The sequence below is a fragment of the Mercenaria mercenaria genome, unplaced genomic scaffold, assembly GCF_021730395.1.
Source record: "Mercenaria mercenaria strain notata unplaced genomic scaffold, MADL_Memer_1 contig_4980, whole genome shotgun sequence".
In the NCBI taxonomy this organism is placed as follows: domain Eukaryota; kingdom Metazoa; phylum Mollusca; class Bivalvia; order Venerida; family Veneridae; genus Mercenaria; species Mercenaria mercenaria.
The window spans coordinates 37,129-56,050 of NW_026463254.1; the positions used below are offsets into that span (position 1 = coordinate 37,129).

At 33.5% G+C, this 18,922-nt stretch overlaps 1 protein-coding gene across 2 annotated transcripts in view; it reads right to left on the reverse strand.

Annotated features, from left to right (window-relative positions):
• LOC128554370 (titin-like) overlaps positions 1-18,582 on the reverse strand; it is a gene marked incomplete at its 5' end in the record, with an annotated part of 41,024 nt that extends 22,442 nt beyond the window's left edge. For both annotated transcript variants that reach the window (XM_053535655.1, XM_053535654.1), the window contains 2 exon segments: positions 987-1,217; positions 18,355-18,582. In XM_053535655.1, coding sequence (XP_053391630.1) covers positions 987-1,217; positions 18,355-18,582 — 459 coding nt within the window.
• Between the last annotated feature and the right edge of the window lie 340 nt (positions 18,583-18,922).

An 18,922-nucleotide genomic window follows, 5' to 3' on the forward strand; every position in this document is an offset into this window, starting at 1 on the left:
ACACCCCCAATTACAACTGGTTACTCTTAATCATTATTATGGGGGTGGGAACTAACAAGTGAATTTGTTCCCCCTTGCCATTGGGATTGAGTAGAGACATGCCTATTAACAGATCCACACCTAGCTAAATGCTAATATAGAGTAATTCTTTTATTTAAGGTTGTTCTGCACATTCAGATCAAAACATTTTCTATAATGTAGAATTTGATTAAACTCCGACTTTTCAAAACTTGGAAATATTCTAAGAAAATTAAGCAAATAATGAATTAAATGTACTTTTTTGAAATTCAGGATATATTTAGATTACCATGTCATTAATATCAAAATTCAAGAATACTTAAGTTACAGGCTGTCTAGCATACCCCAACAAAAAATTAGGGCTAATTTTAGGGCAATTTGTACAAAAAAATAGGGCTAAAATTAGGAATTTGGTACAATTTTAAGGACATTTTAGGGCTAAATTTAGGAATTTTCAAATCAAAATATAGACTTTAAAGACCATGTAATGTGCTTACCTTTATGTGATTGACATAAAAGTAACTCAGAAATAGTGCTTTATTTACAGAAAAGACGTCTCCTAGCTTTCCACTGTTTTGAACTGTGCTAAATTGTCTTTTTTCTGAATTAGAAGAACTTTTAAACAACATTTAAAACATTTTCTCTTTTTGATCATTGCAAAAAAGTTAAAAAATTAGGAATCTTTGTGAAAAAATAGGGCCTTTTTAGGAATTTCCTTTGATTTTTTAAAAAAAATAGGAATTTTAGCCAAATTGAAAAAAAATAGGAAAAAGTAGGAATTTTAGGGACGCTAGACAGCCTGAAGTTACTAAAAGACACAGTCACATACTTTCAAAGTTTTAAGTCAGAATCAGAACTCAGGGCATCTTCATATCACGTTTCTATATCACTGCTAAGAAAATTTTAAAAGTTTGTACAATCTGAGTTACTTTTTATAAGCCTAAATTGTGAGTATGAAAAACAGTTACCTGTCTTTCGTGGTAAGAAAACAATTAAGGAAGAACCATGTAGTATGCTGTAGTCAGCTAAAGTCTTATTCTCATCTTCTAGCTTCGCTTTACCAAAGCGCAAACACCAATTCTCTGCGAAAATGTCACTCTCATCTTTTATCATGGCTTTGATTTTTGCAACAGAATAATTTCTCTGTACATCTAGAAGAATCTTTTCTTTATTCGGTTTTGTCACATAGATCTGCATACCTATAAATATTGTTAAGTAACCAATATGTAAACTAATTAACACAAAACTTGAAGTTACATACCAACATCACATGATTATACCAGCTAGATACAATATCATTTGAAATTTCAAACAACCTCAACCTTCATTTCTATTACAAGCACAATAGTACCAAGTTTCTCTGAAGTGCTAAAATTGTAATCAAATTTGAGAACTGTATTTTAATGACCTTTAGCTTGATCACAGAACCCTATAATCCAATTCTTCCATAGACCTATTTTCTACACAATATCTGCCCAAATTGTTCAAAATATTAGCTTGATATCAAAATTCATTTTTAATAAAAGTGAAACGTTCGCTGTAGTCAATTCATAAAACCTTTCTTATTCCATGTAATGCAAAAAAGTTTTACAAGGCTTACAATATCATGAAACTAAACATTAGCACTCGGGCCTGTATCAAAACAGCCCATATAATCATTATACACTTAATGAATGGACTGTCGGTCAATAGTCAAAAACTGATGTCAATAGTCAAAAACTCAGATGTCAATAGACAAATCTGATGTTTTGACCACTATCAAGCAAGCCAGTCAGTATGTGTGTATTCACATGACATCAGAAATTAATGTTCAAGTTAATTTTTTTAAATCTTTGACTTATTAGCCCAGTAAACATATGTTAAAAACAGACCAATCACTGAGGTTGTGTATCGGTTTTTGATACTAGAAATACATTCTGTATGCCCACGGGCAGAATGTCGAGCCCACCAGCTGTCTAAAAAAGTAACATTTATTATATTATTTGGCGGTGTCAGAACAGATTATACACTAGCACCTGTATTTGCATATGGAATTTTTTTACCAGTTACAAAAATAATCTATATAATACATGTTTAAGTCCACATAAAACTCCTTAACAGGTAGAGATAGGTCAAAGTACACCTAAAAATTGGATGTAACATGCATGCTGTACCACAGAAAAGTTGTCTCAATATTTCCAGATGGCCAGTAATAAAAATGTTACAATATAAGCTATTTATAGTAAAACATAGGGAAGTAATTCTAAAAACAAGGTTGTCTCATGGTGTCTAACATATGTGCCAAGTTACATCAAAATCCCATTATACTCAAGACAATGTCATTCTTGTATCTGACCTTTGGCCTCAAAGTGTGACCTTGATCTTAGACCTAGGGACCTGGTTCTTGCGCAAGGCACTCCGTCTCATAAAGGTGAACATTCATGCCAAGTTACATCAAAATCCCACCATGCATTTAGAAGAAATGCTCCGGACAAGCTTTAATTTGACCTTTGACCTCCAACTGTGACCTTGACCTTTGAGATAGGAACATGGAGTTTGTGTATGACACTCCTTCTTATTGAGTTAAACATTCATGCCAAATATAAACAAAGGACGAGATAATGTGGTATAATAGTTTAAAGAATCCATTATACCAAATAATTTTTAGGCATTCTTTTCAGTTAGCTTTTCGGTCAAGAATAAGTCATACACTTGAAGAATATCTTTCGTATTCCTTTTCACACCCAGCTTTTCAGTGTAGAAATTAGTCATGTGTAATAACTGACAGGTTACATTCTTTCGCCCAGTTTATGCATTGTCCAGCAATGTATGTTTCAAAATCACTAATTGTTTTGACAGCTGACTAACTGAATAAATGACAAGAGTAATAATTATACACCCGGTCTTTTGATCACGTCACATGACTCAAGTCACAAATCATTTCTTTTATTAGCAGAAGTTTTGAGACAGAACTTCAGTATCAAACTTGCTTGTCCGAGTGTAGTAACATATGCCGATACTCCATACGAAATAAGTTAAATTAGGACCGAGGCAATTAACGATGAAGTATTAATGTTAAAGTTTAGAGATTATTTGAAATAACAGAGTTTATGTTAGAGACTATATTGATGAATTATGAAGAAAGACATTGATGTTTATATATCAACGTAGCATATAGTCAATATTAAATAGTAGTTATTATAGTGAACAGTTGTTGTTGTTGCTGTAGTTTAGTAGCATGAACCTTAGACCCTGTTACACCACAATATGATAAGATATGGGAAATGGCCCCCTAAATAATTAGAGTATGAAAACTCTATAATTGAAATTTTAACTGTCTAAAACAAAAAAAAAAAGATCATAATCGTTAAAGCTGTGACTTTAAAAAACTTCAAAACCAAGTTATTTGTACGACTTGGACCTTTAAAATGCTCGAGGTCCGTGACTTTTTCTGTTTTTACACAAGATTAACGCACTACATGCTGGATTTTCATTGTGAGCCGGACCTGGTGTCAAGCTGAAGTTTTGCTGAGAAAAAAAGGTTACTAAAATATACATTTTCAGAAAAAATCAGCTTGACACCCGGTCTGGCACATATTGAATTTCCAATTTTTAGCCTCACTTTTCTTTGAAGGAAACAGGATAACGTGCTCATCTCTAAGCAACCGAGCATCAAACAGATATGCGGGAGTTTTATTCTTATCATTCAACTGATAACCAAAACCTGTTTTTATAAGAAAATTAAATGTTTAGAGCTGAGTTTAATGCAAAAGTGAAACTGAAAGTAGATCTAGACATTTTGATGATCAGTTACATGTCTTACATGAACTGTATTTCGGGATTATATTCAAGTTGATTTTGTTTAAGGATGACTACCCGTAATAGGCCTCAATTTCACCAAAAGCGTACATACAACTTGATAATGTAAGCTTTGAAAATGTCAAATGATAGAAATAAGGTGCATATTGACAAGTTATATAGTGACAGAAGTTCTCAAAAATTTCCTTTAGATTACCTCCCCTGATAATTTTGGTTTTTCATGAGTTATCTCTTCTGAAAACTAGAAAAAAATAATTTTCTTCTTTTCCCTACAGGGAATTTTAGATTTCTTTTTGATATTTGTATCAGAATTATATAATGCAGCTTTCTACTACAAAATTTCCTCAAAATTCAAGCTAAGATTCTCGTAATCAAAGAAATCATATATTTCCCATAGGCATTAATGTTAACTTCAATACCGATTATCTCCCCAAAAAATGATAAAATTCAAAAAATCTCTCTGTGAAACGTTTTTAATTTTGAATGTCTTTAAAGTGACCAAATTTCATTTAAATATTACCATCTAGTTACAAGATATGAAATATGGCTATTACACCATGTTATCCTTAAGGAGGCAGATTACCTTAATGTATGTGCGCATGTCCAACCGGAAGCTAACGTGACGATTTACGACGACGTTTACGACAAACTAAATGTGTTTGTATATCTATTCTTCTGAAAACAAATCATGAACCTGTCTCCGATCTGATGCTTTATGGTTTAATAATGCAGAAACAATAAATAATAAGAAACAATAAATTGCCGCAGAAACGCTTCATAACAATTTTGCCTTAAAATGACGTCATTGACGTCATGACGTTACGTGTCAGTTACCACGCAAAATTAATAGCTTTTATTTTGAAAGTACGTAATTCTGTGCATTTTCTTTATTTGAACTATCTTTAAACAGCCATTATCTGCTGAAATATTTTTTACGAGTCTTTTGCTCTGAATAATAATCAATATTTTGCTTCTTTTATGTAGTTATATTGAAATGTTATGCGGAATGTAAGAAAATGGACGATAGTAACCAATGTTATTTGGAATATAGTTGGGTGAAAGGTTACTTGTTACGGCCATTTTCAAATAAAATAACTAGCAATTCGATTTGTAAAACCTATTTTTCAGTTTCCGTTGATTATTTGTTACTTATATACTAAAACTAAGATCTAAAATTGTTCAAATTTCAGTAGAAAATTGTGGTTTCTTGAATTAATTGATGTTACTATGGAAACGAAGCCCGTGACCTATATATTTAAATGTAAAATTCAAAAGCGTTGACACTGGTCTATTTAAGGAACACAGCTTCGGCTTTTTATTTTCATTTCAACAATATCAATGAGAATAAAAACAGCATTCTGAACGATTTTTCCATGAAAAATGCCGGACGAAGGGTACTGCTGTAAGTATTTTAAGCTGTTAAATATGTTTGAATAAATGGAAATAACATGGAAATATAACTTACATTAGAAAAAATATGTTTTAAAGCTACATTAAAAAGAAACATAATTTTATTCAATATTTTTTATAAGAAATTACGACAAAAAGCAAGATATAAGCTATTTTAAACATCTCTGTTGCCACGGTTACTTTAAACTTTAAGAAAAATAGGATACCATGTAAAGTGCTTGGTATTTTGCTAATAATATTACCCAAATATTCCATGATGGTCATTTATAGAATGACACTGAAGCCGTCGAAAACCCCGTTTTTATACATAGTTGTTTAAAAATGAGAGAAAATGCGTTACCATGGAAACACGAGCCCGCGACATATACATTTTAAGCTTGTATTAGGAAGCTAACGCGCATACTAGTAAAATTATCAATTATGCAGACTTCTACAGAAATCAATGAAACTAAAATACACTGAAGAGTGTTAAATATCCGCATTTTCCTTCTTTCAATATAAAATACCTTTTGAGGGTCATGTCCTTTAAACCTAGATAAAATTTGAACTTGAAGGGACAGAGATAAACGAAATTGAAATTGTAGCAGTTAAAACATCATATTACACGTAATACAAAATATTGCTGCGGTTCGACTAATTTGAATTTACCCTGGTAACAAGGTAACCTACCTCCTTAAGTGGCATTTTTAAAGAAAGAATAAAGTGTAATTAAAGTTGTTTAAAAAGTTAATTGTTATTGTTTACGTAAATGTTATAGAGACAAGAAAGATAACTCATGCGCACCGCAACTAGTAGACACAGGTAGATAGTTCTTTTATGTAAAAATTATGACGTAGTTTGTATAAGTCTGTGACGCAATCGGTACGCACGACGGCTGAAATGAAGTTTTATGCCTGGTGTCAGTCATGTCAGTGGTATGCGAGATCGATTCCCAACAAATCCAGTAAAACTTTTTTTCTGTCAATAACAACAGAAAGTACAGGTAGATAGTTCTTTTATGTAAAAATTATGACGTAGTTTGTATAAGTCTGTGACGCAATCGGTACACACGACGGCTGAAATGAAGTTTTATGCCTGGTATCAGTCATGTCAGTGGTATGCGAGATCGATTCCCAACAAATCCAGTAAAACTTTTTTTCTGTCAATAACAACAGAAAGTACTATTTTGATCATAAACATCTTTAATGGTGAGTTGCAAACCATATTTAGATTTTATATTTTTAGACGCGAGTTCAAATATTTTAAACCATTTAACCGTGTTATTTCTATAATTAGTCAATTATTCTTTTACTGTTATCTGTGATAAAGTTATAAACATGTGTTTTATACTTCTTTTTGTTGACGTATGAAAAATAGTAAGTCAACAACTCAGAATTTTCTCATCAGTTTTAAAATTCTCCGTTTCACCACCGTATGAAGTTTCATAAACAAGAGCTGTCGGATGACAGCGCGCTCGACTATTCGAAGAATTGATTGAAGAATGGGGTCAAAATATTTCCATAGATTTTCAGACTAAACAAAAAAATGGATTAAACAAAAAATGTTCCTGTATTTGTGGATTTCGATTAGTCTTGCACTAAATGGCAATGTGTGACCATGATGGCAAATATGTTAAGTTATATGTTAGGCAAAACATGGACTTATATGAAAAATTTAACTAATTTCCAAGTCCAAAAAGGGCCATAATTCAGTCAAAATAGTTGACAGAGTTATGTACTGTTGCCTATAGATGGAAATCATGTTGATAAACTAGTGTTAAAAGTTTCAAAGCCACAGTTCAAATAGTTTTGACAAAACACTGACTTGTAAGAAAAACTGAACAAATTTCAAAGTCCAAAAAGGGCCATAATTCAGTCAAAATAGTTGTCAGAGTTATGTACTCTTGCATACAGATGGAAATCATAATGATAAACAAGTGTTTAAAGTTTAAAAGCCATAATTATGTCAAATAGTCTTGACAAAACATGGACATATACAAAACAGAACCAATTTCCAAGTTCAAAAAGGGCCATAATTCAGCCAAAAAAGATGAGAGAGTTACGTACTCTTGCCTATTGATAGAGACTATTATACTGAACAAGATATAAAAGTTTCAAAGCCATATGTCAAACACTTTACACAAAATATAAACTGGTACGAAAAACTTAACAACGATTTCTAAGTCAAAAGGGGCCATAATTCAGTCAAAATGCTTGATGGAGTTATGTACTCTTGCCTACAACTGGACATTGTGATGGTAAACAAGTGTTGAAAGTTTCAAAGCTTTATCTCAAAAGACTTTGTCAAAATGTGGACTGGTACGAAAAACTTAACCAAGATTTCTAAGTCAAAAGGGGCCATAATTCAGTCAAAATGCTTGACAGAGTTATGTACTCTTGCCTATAACTGGACATGGTGATGGTAAACAAGTGTTGAAAGTTTCAAAGCTTTATCTCAAAAGACTTTGTCAAAATGTGGACTGGTACGAAAAACTTAACCAGGGTGTGACGCCGACGCCAATGCCGACGCCGTGGTGAGTAGGATAGCTCTACTTATTCTTCGAATAGTCGAGCTAAAAAGCGTATGTTGAGTCAATTAATGTCACTGACATGTCATTTCCGGTGTGAAATATTCTATTTTATGAATAAAAGATAAAATCCCTATATAACCATTTTTAAAACACAATAGCTAAGCTATATTTGTGTTTAAAGAATATCTAAAATATCGAAAGACGCGTCATCTTATTATCAACATTTGTTTGTAATAATTTATTGTAGGTCGATTGTGATTTGTTTTGTTTTGCATTTTAAAGCTTTTCAACAGTAACAGACAGTTAACTTTACCAGATTCCTGGATTCCGTACCACTAAAAACCTGTTCTCCGCAAGTAAATGTCAACTTCCCAACATGATTCTGAGATGGAGGACGAATGATTTTACTCACAATATCCCTTATCAAATTGTCATGGCTAAGAAAAGTATCGCTCCGGGATCGCACTCACGATCCTGCGATCCATAAATCTGCAGTCTCCTTGTTGGCTAGTGAAGCAAGTTCTATAAATAAATCAATTTCGACATTTCATTCCTGATGAATCCATCATCAGAGTAGGAGCAGAGAAACCACTTTCCCTTTTAATGACAAGCATCCAAGCAAGGGAGCTACTGGTAATATTTTTCACGTCTTTGGTATGACGGGGCCAGAGATTGAACCCAATCCATCCCCACACTCGAAGTGGGCGCAGACTAGCTAGGCTCTCTGCACTGTTAATGAATACACTTTTGAAATGAAGGCACATATACAGGGTTGTGTTTGTTCTCTCTCTTTTCTAGAATAACAGCAATGACTTTAAACAAGAGGGCCCTGAAGGCCCTGTATCGCTCACCTGATCATCAAGATTAACGTTCTGACCAAGTTTCGTTAAGATATGGTCATAAATGTGGCCACTAAACTAGCTTTTCCTTTGATTTGACCTAGTAACCTAGTTTTTGACCCCATATGACCCAGATTCGAAGTTGACCTAAAGATCATAAAGAATAACATACTGACCAAGTTTCATGAAGATACAATTATAAATGTGACCTCTAGATTGTTAACAAGCTTTTCCTTTGATTTGACCTGGTGCCCTAGTTTTTGACCCCACATGACCCAGATTCAAACTTAACCTAAAGATTATCAAGGTTAACATTCTGACCAAGATTCATGAAGATATAGTCTTAATGTGACCTCTAGTGTGTAAACAAGTTTTTCGTTTGATTTTTTGACCTGGTGACCTAGTTTTTCACCCAACATGGTCCAGATTCGAACTTGACCTAGAGGTCATCAAGACAAACATTCTGATTAAGTTTCATAGAGATATACCCATGAATGTGGCCTCTGGAGTGCTAACAAGCTTTTCCTTTGATTTGACCTGGTGACCTAGCTTTTGACCCCACCTGACCCAGATTAGAACTTGATCTAAAGATCCTAAAGATTAATATTCTGACCAAGTTTCATTAAGATATGGTCATAAATGTGGCCTCTAGAGTGTTAACTAGCTTTTCCTTTGATTTGACCTGGTGTCCTAGTTTTTGACCCCACATGACCCAGATTCAAACTTGACCTAAAGATCATTAAGTTTTACTTTCTGACCAAGATTCATGAAGATACAGTCATAAATGTAGTCTCTAGAGTGTTAACTTTGATTTTTTGACCTGGTGACCTAGTTTTTGACCCAACTTGACCCAGATTTGAAGTTACCTTTAAGATCATCAAGACTAAAATTCTGACCAAGTTTCATTGAAATATTCCATAAATGTGGCCTCTAGAGTGTTAACAAGCTTTTCTCCTGATGTGACCTGGTGACCTAGTTTTTGACCCAAGATGACCCAGATTCGAACTTACCCTCAAGATCATCAAGATTAATATTCTGACCAAGTTTCATTTAGATGTGGTCATAAATTTGGCCTCTAGAATGAAAACAAGCTTTTCCTTTGATTTGACCTGGTGACCTAGTTTTTAACCCCAGATGACCCAATACCGAACCCGTCCAAGATTTTATTGAGGGTAACATTCTGACAAAGTTTCATTAAGATTGGGCCAAAATTGTGACCTCTAGAGTGTTAACAAGCTTTACCTTTGATTTGACCTTGTGACCTAGTTGTTGACCCCAGATGATCCAATTTCAAATTGGTCCAAGATTTTATTGAGGGTAACATTCTGACCAAGATTCATTAAGATTGGGCCAAAATTGTGACCTCTAGAATGTTTACAAGCTTTTCCTTTGATTTGACCTGGTGACCTAGTTTTTGAACCCAGATGACCCAATATCAAACTCCTCCAAGATTTTATTGAGGGTAACCCCTGCAAAAAAAATTCCAATGTTTTCCTCATTCCAAAGAATTCCTTAGTTTTTTTAAGATAATGCAAAGTTTTCCTAGTAAGATTTCTTAATTTAAATTGCAGCAAAGAATTCATTGAAAATCTTAAGATTTGTTTGGATTATACTTTTGGAATACTATGGAAAACTTTGAAAAAATAATCCAAACAAATCCAATGTTTTCCAAAGCAGAAAACTATGGATTACTTTGGACTTATATTTTGCTCCCTCAAATCAGATTTCAGTGTCTTTGGAAATCCTCGGACTTTTGTGTTCTGAGTTTCTAGCATTTGGAAAATATTGGAATAACTTGGACTTTAGTTTTAGCTTATAAATTCTTTCAAAAAGGGAAAGTCCACACTTTTGCAATTATTTCACAAGCAAGTTTTAATTCCAACTGTAATTACTTTTCTTAGTTTAATGGTCATATAGGTATCCAAATTAATTGAAATGAAACAAGCAATCTAACAAATTAAAATTTAAGTCAGTGTTTTCATTTTGTATAATAAAAAGATGTAAATTAGAATTCTATCATTTTATTAATTGATGTAACTAGATATATCATTGAAAATAATAAAATTATGTCCCATTATATAAGCTATTTATTTCTTGGTTATTGAACACCTCAAACAACAGCATCAGATAATAGGCATTAAAAGTCATGTCATGAGTCCAACAAATTGTTAATGAAATTATGCTTATAATGTTACATCATCATAACTGAATAAATCTATTCCTTTGATGATTGGCAATGATTAATTATCTAGCTTTTACAGTCATTTATATACTGCTGTTCAATGTATACTGATATGTTAACACACAGAGATAGCTGATAACACCTGGACATTCTGATCAAGATAACGACCAATGAAAATACAGGCTTCTGAAGCCGTTTTACACCTGTACCCAAAAAAATAATCCCAATATTTCTGCCTGTTTTTTTTTTCTGTGATCTTTGCAAATTCTGTGAGCAAATAAATGGATAAATTCTCCCATGAACTGTATACATATATATTTTAAGAACATTCTAGTATTCCTTTCAGTAACTATATTGTACCAAAGAAAATCGCTCATGAATACAAAAATTTGAATGTAAACAGGAAGTTCTTTGTTCATGTTGTTGGAGGCAAATGGAATAAAGCTAACTTGAAACTCTAAAATGTTTTTAGAGGGATATCAGTAAGAACATCAAACTTTCTAATGTAAAATGTAAGTTTTAAAGCTATATGTCACAGGTCTAGAATTAATAGACTGAAACAGGAACTTTATTCATCTCAGTAGATTGAACTTTCACCTGGTTACAGGTAACTTTTCAGGTGTATGTTAATGATAGATAATTATGCTTCTGAAGCAACAGTTTATTTAATACTTAATTATTGCATTTTTCAATTCTTTATTTCTTGTAATAAGTACTAAAATGAAGATAAATCACTTTGAACCTCTGACTTACAACAGAGTCTATAAACATTTTCAGATGAAAGAGTGTGCATATCTAATTATTAGAAGTATGCCTTCAACACATATGTATGAACTGATGTAGTCAGAGAAATCAGATGGCTTCAGTGACTATGCTATGTACAGGATGATGTGAGATCACAGACAGAAATCCCATCAGACATAAATTACAGAATATTTCAACTAAATTGTAAGTTAAAATTTGCAAACAATTATACTATACAAATTACTATAAAAGGCTGATAATTTATTTATTTTGTTGGGGTTAACGTCACACTGACAGGTTGATCATTACACCAACATTTTATGACATTAATTTTTTGTCAGTACTAAGTTCTAAGATTTCTTTTTAATCTTGTCTGATTAAAAAAAACTTGCATATTGTATGGTCAAGCACTTACACAGATGAGGGATAGTATAATACCCTCAGGCGGTGCTCTCAATATTTTCATTTCAGTGTCCAATAAATAATTAAATGGTTCTGATACATGTAGAATGTTTAAATGGTAACTACAAATTAAAACTGGCTTTAGAGTTTTCATTTCACATACTATTATACTAGGTAATATTGTATTGTCTAAAATTATATTTTAATCACAATTAATAATATAATTTGTTTCTATATTATATGTTATATCATTTTCAGAAATGGCTGGAATGAAGTTCCTGACCCAGGTGATGGTTTTGGAAAAGCAAAGAGACATTCTGATGCCACCTTATATTGAGCCTACAATACTCCAAAAATGATTTTGTTGTATTCATAACTTTCCACCAAATAATTTTTATATTTAATATATCTTTTAGTTTAATTTTTAAGTTTAAGCTAAGTGAATTTTTATTATTCTTAACCATAGATGTAAAAGCTGCTGACAGATGTGTTATTCCCTTTTGAATTTTATGCTTTTTGTGTTTTGTGAAGCCCAGATCTGTCACAATATTATTAATATTTAAAATTATTATTATTATATTAAAATAATTTTGTAATGATATTATTTCTTTTTTTTCTTTGGATTTCTTGGAATTTCTTTAGGATTTCAAGGTATTCTAAAGTTTTCCATAGTTAATATTGTATCTGTTTAGGTACAATAGTAAAAATTTCAATGAATTGCAATCTTTTCCTCATTGCCAGGCCTTATTGAAATTCCAAAGATTTCCTATCTTTTTCTAGGTTGCAATTCTTTGAAATTATTTGGATTTTCATCACAAATTTCATTGGAATTCATAGGAATTCATTGGAATTTTGTGCCAATACCAGCAATGTTTTCCAATGTTTTTCCATCAAACCTTTCCAAACTTTTGCAAAGAATCCTTAGAAATTCCTTGAACTTTACTGCAATGATTTCCAATGAATTTTCAAAGAATTCCTTGGATTTTCAACTGCATTTTTGCAAGGGAACATTCTGACCAAGTTTCATTAAGATTGGGCCAAAATTGTGACCTCTAGAGTGCTAACAAGCTTTTCCTTTGATTTGACTTGGTGACCTAGTTTTTGACCCCAGATGACCCAATATCAAACTCTTCCAAGATTTTATTGAGGGTAACATTCTGACCAAGTTTCATTAAGTTTCGGCTAAAATTGTGACCTCTAGAGTGTTAACAGTCAAATTGTTGACGACGGGCGACTGACGATGGACGACTGATGAAGACAGAAGACAGACACAGGGTAATCACAAAAGCTCACCTTGAGCACTTTGTGCTCAGGTGAGCTAAAAAACAAGAGGGCCTCACCTGTGTAACATACAATAACACTGTAAGCATGTTTTACCTAGTGATTTCATGGAGACAAATATTCTGACCAATTTTCATTAAGATTGGACCAAAAAACGTGGCCTCTTGAGAGTAAACAAGCATTTTCTTTGATTTGACCTAGTGACCTAGTTTTTTATCCCACATGACCCAGATTAGAACTTGTCCAAAATTTCATGAAAACAAACATTCTGACAAAGTTTCGGGAAGATTGGAGCAAAAAAGTGCCCTCTAGTGTGTATACAAGCTTTTCCTATGACCTGACCTAGTGACCTAGTGCTTAACCCAAGTGACCCAGATTTCAAACTGTCCAAGACTTCATGAAAACAAACATTCTGACCAAAATTTATGAAGATAGAATCAAAAATGTGCCCCCTAGTGTGTAAACAAGCTTATTCTTTGATTTGACCTGGTGACCTAGTTTTTAACCCCACATGACCCAGATAAAAATTCATTCGATATTTCATGCAGACAAACATTCTGACCAAGTTTCATGCAGACAAACATTTTGACCAAGTTTTATGCACATCAAATGAACAAGAGTGTTAACAAGCTTTTCCTTTGATTTGACTGGGTGACCTAGTTTTTGGCCCCATATGACCCAGTTTCAAATTTGGCCTAGCAATCATCAAGATAAACATTCTGACCAAGTTTCATGAAGACACGGTCATAAATGTGGCCCCTAGGTTGTTAACAAGCTTTTCCTTTGATTTGGCCTGATGACCTAGTTTTTGACCTGACATGACCCAGTTTCGATCCAGGCCTAGAGATCATCAAGATAATCATTCTGTGCGAGTTTGTATCAAATCAAAGCATAAATAACGTGAAGTAACGCATATGAAATGAAAGTTTCGGATTTTAGTTTTAGAAATTTTCTTGATATGAATTCAAATGAAACAGACATAATAGTTAGAGAATAGGCCTATGTAGATGTATAAGATAAAAATATTTCTTAAGAGTTTTCGGTCATCCTGAAAGTTTATCGCCCTTGTTTTGCACGATAATTCTGTCTTAGAACACAAAATAAAAAATCGTTTCAAGAAGTTGGATCACTCTGTATTGTGACGACATTCAATTTATAGGGTTCGGCAATATAAACTAAAATATATTGCAAAATAGTTTTCTATACCCCCATTCTAAATTATCAAATACCGTATTTTGGTGCGTATAGGTCGTGGTAATGTATAGTCCGCATCTAATTTTTGCTCTGGAAATGGCCGGAAAATTTAAGTTCTAGCGTATTAGTCGCAGTTAAATTTCGGATTTTTCCCCAGCAATATTTACCGGCAAAAATAATTATGGCGGCGGCCATATTGATGCCGCGGACTGAATTATTATCAGAACCCGATTGGTGGAAACCGGACAGTGTTATTTTTGATCCCAACCGTTTTGTACCAACAGTAGTATCGGTAACAGGCTACATTTCAAATCAAAGAAAAGCGGCCTTTTGACACTAATTGGCAGCAGTCGGTCTGCGTTTACATTCTGTAATTATGCAAGTTAAAGTGTGAATTGTTTGCACAGCAATTATAACACCTTTCCGCGCCATGTAATTAACCGCGTACTTTTCATTCTGAGTAAAAAGATTAACAAAATATCTCTTTTTGGATTTTTTTCTTTTATTTAAAAATCAAAAGTAAACAAGAGAGCTAAGATGGCCCTAGGTCGCTCACCTCAGAAACACACCATAACAGTGTAAACATGTTTGACCTAATGATTTCATGGAAAAAAATATTCTGACCAATTATCATTAAAATTGGAGCAAAAAATATTGAGTATAAATAAGTATTTTCTTTGATTTGACCTAGTGACCTAGTTTTTGACCCCAGACTACCCATATTCAAACTTGACCTAGATTTCATCAAGGCAACCATTCTGACCAAATTTTATGAAATCCAGTGTAAATTGCAGTCCCTATTGCATACACAATATTCTGACCAATAATCATTAAAATTGGAGCAAAAAATCTTGAGTATAAATAAGTATTTTCTTTGATTTGACTTAGTGACCTAGTTTTTAAACCCAGATGACCCATATTCGAACTTGACCTAGATTTCATCAAGGCAATCATTCTGACAAAATTTTATGAAGATCAGTTGAAAAATACAGCCTCTATCGCATACACAAGGTTTCTCTTTGATTTAACCTAGTGACCTACTTTTTGACCCGAGATGACCCATTTTCGAACTTGACCTAGATTACATCAAGGCAATCATTCTGACCAAATTTCATGAAGATTAATTGAAAAATACAGCCTCTATCGCATACAGAAGGGTTTTCTTTGATTTGACCTAGTGACCTACTTTTTGAGTCCAATGACCCATAATCAAACTCAATGCAGATTTTATCAAGGCAATCATTCTGAGGAAATTTCATGAATATCAATTGAAAAATACAGCCTCTATCGCATACATAAGTTTTTTTTTAAATTTGACCTAGTGACCTAGTTTTTGACCTCAGATGACCTATATTAAAACTCGACCTAGATTTCATCAAGGCAATCATTCTGACTTAATTTCAGGAAGATCAATTGAAAAATATAGCCTCTATCGCATACACAAAGTTTTTCTTTGATTTGACCTAGTGACCTACTTTTTGACCCGAGATGACCAATATTCAAACTTAACCTATATTTCATCAATGCAATCATTCTGACCAAATGTCATGAAGATTAATGGAAAAATACAGCCTCTATCGCATACACAAGGTTTTTCTTTGATTTGACCTAGTGACCTACTTTTTGACCCGAGATGACCCATTTTCGAACTCGGCCTAGATTTCATCAAGGCTATCATTCTGACCAATATTCATGAAGATCAATTGAAAAATACAGCCTCTATCGCATACACAAGATTTTTCTTAGATTTGACCTAGTGACCTACTTTTTGACCCCAGATGACCCATATTCAAACTTGACCTATATTTCATCAAGGCAATTATTCTGACCAAATGTCATGAAGATCAATTGAAAAATACAGCCTCTATCACATACACAAGGTTTTTCTTTGATTTGAGCTAGTGACCTAGTTTTTTACCGGTGATGACCCATTTTTGAACTCGGCCTGGATTTCATCAAGGTTATCAATCTGACTAATATTCATGAAGATTAATTGAAAAATACAGCCTCTATCGCATACACAAGGTTTTTCTTTGATTTGACCTAGTGACCTAGTTTTTGACCCCAGATGACACATTTTCGAACTCGGCCTAGATTTCATCAAGGTAATCATTCTGACCAAATTTCATGAAGATCAGTTGAAAAATAAAGCCTCTATCGCATACACAAGCTAAATGTTGACAGACGACAGACGACGGACGCCAGACATCGAGCGATCAGAAAAACTCACCTGAGCATTGCTCAGGTGAGCTAAAAAATTATCTTTCAAGATTTTTAATATGCTAAGAATTAGTATAAACAATGTTTGGAATGGAGGACGGATCTGTCAGGATTTTATCCAACCCGGAGTACATGTCAATGGCGTCCAGTAAAACGAAAGTAGAAACAAACATAATTCAAACTGCAAAAACATCTCTGAATTAAAGTCATTCGTAATTTTAATAGTCTGTATGGGTTATTTACAACATATTTTATTGAAAGTAACCGCTATTGGTTGAAAAGCCGCCGATATTGATATTTTTTACCCATTTTGTTTGTTCATAACAGACGCATGTAATTTTGCAAGAGCTACAGTCAGAAAATTGGCCGGAAAAAATTCTGCTGGCAATGTTCTGTCATATAGGTCGCAGGAACTTTTTCAGGCAGCAAAATGGGTAGAAAAAGTGCGACCTATACGCACCAAAATACAGTATCTTTTCAGCGTAAGTCTTAGATACATGTAATAATCAATTATTTTTGGTTCATTACCGACTTCTGGTCATTATATCATGGTGGATTTTGAAAATTATAGTTAACTAGAAATTGCTTTTGTAAAAAAGCATATGTCTCCCCCAATGCAAAGTCTTATAGGCAAGAAGTTAATAGGGGTCAGGAGCGAAAGTCAAAGAGACACTGATGATTGGCTGCAATAGGGATCATCTACTTGGCATGTCCAGTCATCCCGCTAAATTTCAACACTATTGGCCTAGTGGTTCTCAAGTCACTGTTCAGGCTCCTGTGACCTTGACCTTTGATCAAGTGACCTCAAAATAAATAGGGGTCATCTACTCTGCATGTCCAATCATCTTATTCAGTTTCAACATTCTAGGTCAAGTGGTTCTCAAGTTATTCTCCAGAAATTATTTTACATGACCAGGCCCCTGTGACCTTGACCTTTAATACACTGACCCCAAAATCAATAGGGATCATCTACTCTGCATGTTCAATCATCCTATGAAGTTTCAACATTCTGGGTCAAATGGTTCTCAAGTTATTGAACAGAAATGGTTTTCCATGTTCAGGCCCCGGTGTGACCTTGATCTTTAAAGAAGTGACTCCAAAAACAATAGGGACTTCTACTCCATAAGTCCTACCACCCTATAAAGTTTGAAGGTTCTAGGTCAAATGGTTCTCCAGATACTGACTGGAAATTAAGTGTGATGGACAGACGGACATGGACAGGGCAAAAAACATTACCTCTCCCCAAGAGAGACATAATAATAGCATATTCACAACTGGCCAGTCTTTCTAATACATTTAAAAATTTCAGGGTTACATTCCGTTCATGAAGATACATATCCAAATAGAATATTTTGTTCCCCTTTTTTCAGAGTTTAGTTATATTAAATACAATGTTTGGGCCTCATATAATTAAACTTATGCTGTACATGTTGATGGTTTGTACATTTTTTTATCTTGTAACTATTTCAAGAAAATGAGTAATTTGTGCTTTTGTCTTTAATACATTATCAAGCAGGACAAGGTACAGCTGAAACTCAATATATCGAACTCACTTTTCGAGAAATTCTGGCTATCTCTAAGACATTTTCAAGTCCAGTCCCCAAAAAATGTGCACAAAAGATAATTTTATGTCAGATTTCAGTTATTTGCAGTAAAGCCCTTGATACCTTGGAATTCAAGATACAGTTTTTCAACTGTAATTAAAAGCAACCCCTTAATCCTGTTTCTCAGAGATAAAAAAAATCGTAACAATGTACCTGTCTTACGACTAACAACAAGGTGTATAGTAGACCCTTTGCCAATGCTGTATTCTAACAATGTATGGTTTTCTTCTAGCTGTTTCCCATCAAATATCAATCTCTGAACATCAGCAGCAATGCCTTCTTTATCTTTAATTTTCTCCATGACCTTTCCGATAGTGTCTGTTAGTTTGGCATTTATTCTGATGACCTTTCCAGTAAGTGTTTTTACATTGATGGGTATTTCTAAAATGTAAAGCTTAGTCATAACAAGAGGATCATGATGGCCTTAGATTGCTCACCTGAATTACAGTGTTTGTTTCAACAGCTTGCTAGGTAGATGCAAGGAAAATGTCTGTGAAATTATTTTGAAATCTTGCCAATGTTTTCTGACAAGAATACTTTAAAAGTTTCTACTACATATACACAGGACATTAACTGTTAAGTTGTTTCAAGATTTTTTTTATTTTTAGCTCTAGTAGAACCTAAATGCAGAAACCATATAATCTAATTCAAAAAATATTGGTAGATGGTCACACAAGGACCACTTGTGTGAAACTATTTAACAAGAGCTGTCCATAAGACA